At 37.4% G+C, this 7,500-nt stretch overlaps 1 protein-coding gene across 1 annotated transcript in view; it reads left to right on the plus strand.

Moving 5' to 3' along the window:
- The window catches only part of LOC135112363 (uncharacterized), a 28,833-nt gene that overhangs the window by 6,158 nt on the left and 15,175 nt on the right, over positions 1 to 7,500 (plus strand). The window contains exon 4 of the mRNA XM_064026753.1: positions 1,133 to 1,262. Coding sequence (XP_063882823.1) covers positions 1,133 to 1,262 — 130 coding nt within the window. The remainder of the gene's footprint in view (positions 1 to 1,132; positions 1,263 to 7,500) is intronic.

Below are 7,500 nucleotides of genomic sequence, written 5' to 3' on the forward strand. Positions count from 1 at the left end.
ATTGTTGTTGCTACTCGATGTGAATCTTTTTATCTATTCATTTACTTTCTGGTACTATTCGAATTTTTATCATCCTCTTTTCTTCCTCGTTTTTCTTTTTTTTTTCTCCACTTCCTATTACTTCCAGTGTGCCCTCTTCCTCCTCTTCCTAAAGCATGTGAGTAGATAGATAGATAGATTGATAGACACACACACACACACACACACACACACACACACACACACACACACACACACACACACACACACACACACACACACACACACACACACACACACACACACACACACACTGCCGCCTGACGCGCCTCCCCTGATCCGTGCCACAAGACACCACAACAAGGTAACGCCCCTCAAGGCGCTGCTCACGGACCGGTACAGACTCAGCGCGATTCCCACCATGGTGCGAGCCATCAATCAATAGTATTTCGCTTCTAGATTAGACTTAGCTTTAGGATTAATGTTAAGTATTTTCCCATCCCCTCTGTACATTTTCAGTTTGTAAACTGCCTGAATAAACCGTTTATTATTATTATTATTATTATTATTATTATTATTATTATTATTATTATTATTATTATTATTTATTATTATTATTATTATTATTATTATTATTATTATTATTATTACACACACACACACACACACACACACACACACACACACATAGGGAGACTATAAATCAAGAAAGAAAACGAAGAAAAAGAAAATAAAGAAAATATTTTTAAAACTACAGATAAAAAAAATCACAAATAATTCAACTTTTTACTCTATTTATTGTTTTTGTCATTATAACTTTTATTACTACTGCTGCTACTACTACTACTACTACTACTACTACTACTACTACTACTACTACTACTACTACTACAACAACAACAACAACAACAACAACAACAACAACAACAACTACTACTACTACTACTACTACTACTACTACTACTACTACTACTACTACTACTACTACTACTACTACTACTACTACTGCTTCTACTATTCTTTTGTCATCGTCATTATCATCATCACGACCACCACCATCATCAGAAGCAACACACACACGCACACATACGCACACTTACAATAGGGAGTGGCACACACAGCTAACGTCGGCCCCTGTGCGGACTGCTTACAGGCACAAGCACGGGGGACAAGGACGCGGTGGGCACCTGCTTCCCTCGCCTTCGTCTGCCTGACACACCTGGCCTGCGCTACGTCACACCCGGCGGCTACATGGCTGGCTGGACGCTGCTCTCCCAAGGCAGGTAAGCAGGAATCACGCCCTTCCTCGTTTTCTTTCATGGTTATGCATTCTAAGCGCAGGCAGCAGTGCTTCGTGTCACATTGGGGTTATTATGTTTAGTTATCTATTTATGTGTTGGTTTTATTTATTTATATATCAGTTTACGTAGATAATATTTAGTACAGGTATATTCTATTTATTTTCAGAAATATGTGTGTATTCATTTATTTATTTATTTGTTTATTTATTATTCTCAAATATGTCTATCTATCTTATTCCTCAACCACATATTTTTTTTCATGTATTCATTTATTAAAGTTTCTAATTCTTTATCTACTTTCATATTGCTTTATGTAACCTCCAGTTTATTAGTATATCCTATCTATCTATCTATCTATCTATCTATCTATTTATCTATCTATCTATCGATCGATCGATCGATCTAATGTTTAGCTATTATCTTATTACAACCACACCTCCTGTATCTATTTACGTAAGGAAGCACTTAGGCCTGTATTAGCAAACGTCTCTTGGTCTTATCTCAGCTACTTTTCACAGACTCTAGTGGAAGCCAGTGAGAGATTCAAGGGTTGTTTCATGATAGAGTGATAGTGTAGCAAAGATGCTGCACCACCGGCACGAGAAAACACTCATAAAAACCTGACTAATCATTCCCGTGCCCTTTGAAAACAGTCCTGGTGAGAGAAAAAGGAAAGGGTTTGAAAATACGGACTTCACTTATTTTTAAACATTTTGTCATCCTATTCCGATTACTCTTCTCATGTTCTAGTGCAAGTTAGTCAGATTTTCAAGGGAGTTTTCACGACTCTACCCTAAGCTCTAGACTAGGCCAACAAAAGGTTACATAAAAAAAAGCCCCAGTGTGACGGTCCCTATAGAATGCAGCAAAAAAAATAAAAAAAATAAAAAGAAAGAAAGAAAAAGAAAAAGAAAAAGAAAAAGAGATCATCCATAATTTGGGAATTGTCTTGATACAGGCCGAAGGTAAGAGGAAGTGCAAAAGCAAACACGGAATTCCAGAGTTTGAAAGCACCTGATAATGATGTAAACCTTCCATTGTGACATCCAACAATTTACAATAATGCAAGCACAATACACGACCTTTTACAAGCACCTACAGGAATAAGGATTAAAAGAACTTTCCAGTGTCTGCTTATATAATATCCAAACGTGGCTGTACAACGAAAGGAAATATCTCAGTGGTTTATGGTTAATGAAAGATGTACCTAACAACATTCAAAGGGTTAACTAGGATTTACAGTTACTATGAAAAAAAAAAAAAGGAAGACAGCCATTACAGCTTAATAATCACCTCTATGACCTTTAAAACCAATCGTGACGAGAGAATCACGTGTTTAGGAATGGAAGCCTTTGTATGAAACCTTACTTCGTTTTCTTCTATTATTTTATCCCTTTACACAACAAAGACGCGAGAGTGAAAAGAATAAATGGCGAAAAGTGCCCGAAGATAAAATTTGTGATAATGTTCTTAGGCTCATTAAAGATAGCATTCTGATTCCTACTCATACTGATGCCTACTGTTACGACTGTTTTACTGTTTACCTACTGTTGGTGACCGAAAGTGAGATTGGGTGAGTTTTAGTGTGTGTGTGTGTGTGTGTGTGTGTGTGTGTGTGTGTGTGTGTGTGTGTGTGTGTGTGAAGAGGATGAAGAGGAGGAGGAAAAACAGGAGGAAAAAGAGAAGGAGGAGAAGGAAAACGAGAAGGAGAAAGAGGAGGAGGATAGTCAGAAGAAGGAGAAAATATAGCAAATTAAGGGTGAAGAATAAAAGGAACAACAACAACAAAACAAAAATAAGAACAAGAAAAGAACATCAACAAAAGAAGAGAGGAGGTGAAGGAGGAGGAGGAGGAAGAGGAGGAGGAGGAAGAGCGGGGGAGGTGAGGTCACTGATAGCAGCAGGAAGTGGCGTGGTGTTGCTGGACTGTGTAAGAGGCTTGAGTGTTGTCAGACTCAAGATGGTTAGGCAGGAACAAAAGACAAACAGAGAGAGAGAAAGAGAGAGAGAGAGAGAGAGAGAGAGAGAGAGAGAGAGAGAGAGAGAGAGAGAGAGAGAGAGAGAGAGAGAGAGAGAGGGTTGGTGATAATGATAAGACTAGAAAGAAAAACAACAACGCATTCCACTCAACAGATGATAAACATTGACTTAATGTACGAAAATTGAACGCGTTATTCTTGAAACACCGAAGTTGATACGGAAAAATAGGAAAATAACAGTAAATTGTATAGTTAATTGTGAAAAGTGATGAGAACCAATTCAAAAGTACTAAAGATGATAGAGAAAACCTAATAGAAATATCAAATAGACGAGATGGAATAAAGTAAAATCAGGAATGGTAAGAATATAAGTTTACGATGGTTCTCGTGAAAGATTAAAGAAAAATGGAAATATTAAAGAAACTAAAGATGAGAGAGAGAGAGAGAGAGAGAGAGAGAGAGAGAGAGAGAGAGAGAGAGAGAGAGAGAGAGAGAGAGAGAGAGAGAGAGAGAGAAAGTATACAAAAGAAACTATAAATTAAACAGAATATATAACTGACAGCGGATTCAAATTAGAAAGTGCGTCCACAAACTCAAGAGAGAAACCGAACGAAAACTAATGAGAAAGTATATGAAAAGGAACTACAGATGAAACTAAATAAACAACTGCCAATCGATTCAAATTAGACACATGCACACGAACACAAGAAGAAAACGAACGAAAACAAATGAAAACACTCGTGAAACATTAAGCAAAAAAAAAAAAGTATAAAAGAGATTAGATTCAATAAATAAGGAAGCTACGACTTGCCCAAATGGATTCAAGTTAGATGAATATAGAGGTAAGAAGTGATTGGCATAAACAGGTTCACAAATAAGGAATCGGGCGAGAGGAACAGGCTTACGAGCGAGGCAGGGAGCAGGAATAGGATCGAAGGCTTAGGGAGAGCATTGGATAGATCAATGTTATGGACGAGGCGCTGAGATGATATCAGGAAAACAGGAGCTGCCTTGTGTGGAGTGAGTCACCTTGCACGCCGACCTTCTTATCATAATGGAAGTGATAATGATTGACCGCCAAACCTGTACGAGTTAGTAAAGAATAGTAATGAGTAAATAAGAGGAAAGATGTGGTGATACAATGAAATAGTGTACCGAATATATTATGCATTATTGCGTTTTTGTGTAGATAAACTGAGCAAAGTATGAGAAAAGGGCAAAGAAAGATTGTGAATGAATGAGAGAAAATGCTTTTACAAGAGAAATTATGAGAAGACAATAGTACGCAAGAGAATAATATATTTTTACACATTTAAGCTAAAAAATAACTTTGCAAATAGGAAAACGAGAGAAAAAGCTATATTTTCAAGAAAAAATAGTGATAGCGATTGAGTTGATAAAAAAAAGATGAGTAAATAAGAGGAGAGATGTCGTGATACAATGAAATAGTGTGTCTTTATGCAGATAAAGTTGGTAAAGGGATGAAAAAATAGAGAATAAAGAAAATTGTGAATGAATGAGGGAAGATACAAGGAAATAATGAAGAAAAAGACAAGACACATTTTTACACAGATAAAGTTCAAAATAAAGAGGAAAGAAATGGCTAGTAGATAGGAAGGGAGAAAAAAAATAAATAAAAAAAACATACGTGTAAATATAACAAAAGACTGGTAATGATTGACTGGCAAACCTGCATGATTAAGTAAAGAGTAATGATAATGAGTAGATAAAAGGAAATATGTGGTAATGCAAAGAAATAATATACTTTTACGTAGATAAACTGAGTGACGTATGATAATATGAAAGTTAAAGAAAGATTGTGGATGAATGAAAGAGAAAAATGCAGTTGCAATAAAGATAATGAGAAGAAAGACTAGACTATGTAAAATAATAATGAATTTTTACATAGACAAACTGCAAAAATGTGGAAAAGAAAGGCTTGCAAATAAGAAGAGAGATAAGAAAAGACTTAAGAAAAAAAATGAAAAGAGTGATAATGATTGATAAGCAAACCTGTGTGATTTAGTAAATAATAATGAATAAATGTGATGAAATATGTGGTGTTGCGAATAAATTGTAGGGTTTTATGTAGATGAACTGAGCAAAGTATGAGAATGTAAACGTTAAAGAAAGATTGTGCATGAATGAAATATAAACGCAATCACAAGAAAAGTAATGGGGAGGAAGACAAGGCTATGAAAGAGAATTATATATTTCACGTAGATAAACACAAAAAAAAAGGCTTGCGAACAGAAAATGAGAGAGAAAAGACACCTATAACAAAATAAAAAAAATAAGAAAGAAAGACCAAACAAAGCGATTTAATGATAAATTCGTACGAAGTAAGAAAAAAGAGACAAATAAGAAAAAAAGGAAAGAAAGGCTTGCGAACAGAAAATGAGAGAGAAAAAGACACCTACAAGAAAATAACAAGAAAATTAAAGACAAAACAATGCGATGCAATGATACATTTGTACGAAGTAAGAAAAAATGAGACATAAATAAGTTTGCCAATAATAGAAAAGAAAAGAAAATGTATTCAAAAATAAAAACAAAGACGAGACTACAATAGAAGTATAAATTTAACCGAATAAAGTGAGCAAAGAAAAAAATGTGAATGAGGAAAATAATAAAAGAAAAAGAAAAGAAAGAAAAGAAGAAGAAAACAGATGTTGGAAATTTGGGAAGTAATAATAGTTTTCCGTCTCCTCCTCCTCCTCCTCCTCCTCCTCTCTTTCCCCGCCCCTCATTCTCTCTTCAAAACCTTCCCCTTCTGCCTTCCTCTCTAATCCACATACCTCCCCCCTCCCCATATTCTCACCTCTCCTCTCCTTCCTCCCTTTTCACACCTCTCCTGCTCTCTCTCTCCTCCCCATCTTCTCTCCTTCCCTCATTTCACACCTCTGTATCCTCTCCTCTCCTACCTCAGTCCTTCACACCTGCCAATCCCTCCCGTCCTCTCCCTTCCTCCCTCCCTCTCCCTTCTCCCTTCCCTCCCTCCCTTAAGCACTTCACACCTCCCTCCCTTAGCACCACAGACAATGACGGCTCGTGATCAGTAGTTCATCTTAAAGACTTAGGGGCAATTAGAAGCAAGGAGGGAGCGAGGGAGGGAAGGAGGGGAGGGAAGGATGGTCTCTGGAGGAAGTTTAAGAGGGGTCATTACTCATTGTATTAAATGCAGGTGAGGAAGGTGTGAGGTCGGGCGGGCATACACACACAAAAAAGAAAAAAAAAATCGAGCACGTGTGTGTATGTGTGTGTGTGTGTGTGTGTGTGTGTGTGTGTGTGTGTGTGTGTGTGTGTGTGTGTGTGTGTGTGTGTGTGTGTGTGTGTGTGTGTTCGAAGGAGAGATTCAATAAACACAGATAAATACATAGATAGATAGATAGATAGATAGATAGATAGACAGATAGTTTACACATCTACACACACAGACACACACACACACACACACACACACACACACACACACACACACACACACACACACACACACACACACCTCACGCGTTCATCTGACAGTTTGAACACCTGCCTGTCCTCCCTTAATTACATTTCACACCTTCACACCTCCACACCTTCCTTCCCTCGACGCCTCGTTATTGTCCTCTCTTTAAGCCCCAACCTCAGAAAAATTAGGGGAAAAATTAATCATAAACCGAAACACCGAAATTTAGAAGACATTATAAAGATTTTGAACGAGAATTTTGAAGTGTCTTTGTACCTGGTTTTATTTATTAGTTCATCTGTTCCTTATTTCAGGAGTACCTTACGGATATTTTTATAGTCAGGGTTTAAGTTGAGAATTTATGTTCGTTCATGAATCGTAAAAGTGTCATTGTTCCTGATCTTATTTATTTGCTTATTTATCCCTTATTTTTGGGGGGCATTTTTAGGGACATTTTAGGGATATTTAGGGTTCAAATTCCAAGGGGCGGGAACAAAATGTCAAGTCATTAGCGCTTCAACACCTGCCCTGTCCAGGTGTTTCCCAGCCCTCCTGTCCTTTCCCTTCCTCTCTTCCTGTCTCTATCTCACCACCACCACCATCACCATCACTGGCGCCACCACCCTCCCGCCTCCCGCTCCCGACTTATCATTAGTGTGTGTGTGTGTGTGTGTGTGTGTGTGTGTGTGTGTGTGTGTGTGTGTGTGTGTGTGTGTGTGTGTGTTTTCATTTTGTAATGCTACTTTGTGGTTAATATTTTGTGTATCTATTTGTCTGTGAAGGAATGTAT

This window comes from Scylla paramamosain, chromosome 23, assembly GCF_035594125.1.
Source record: "Scylla paramamosain isolate STU-SP2022 chromosome 23, ASM3559412v1, whole genome shotgun sequence".
Lineage (NCBI taxonomy): Eukaryota > Metazoa > Arthropoda > Malacostraca > Decapoda > Portunidae > Scylla > Scylla paramamosain.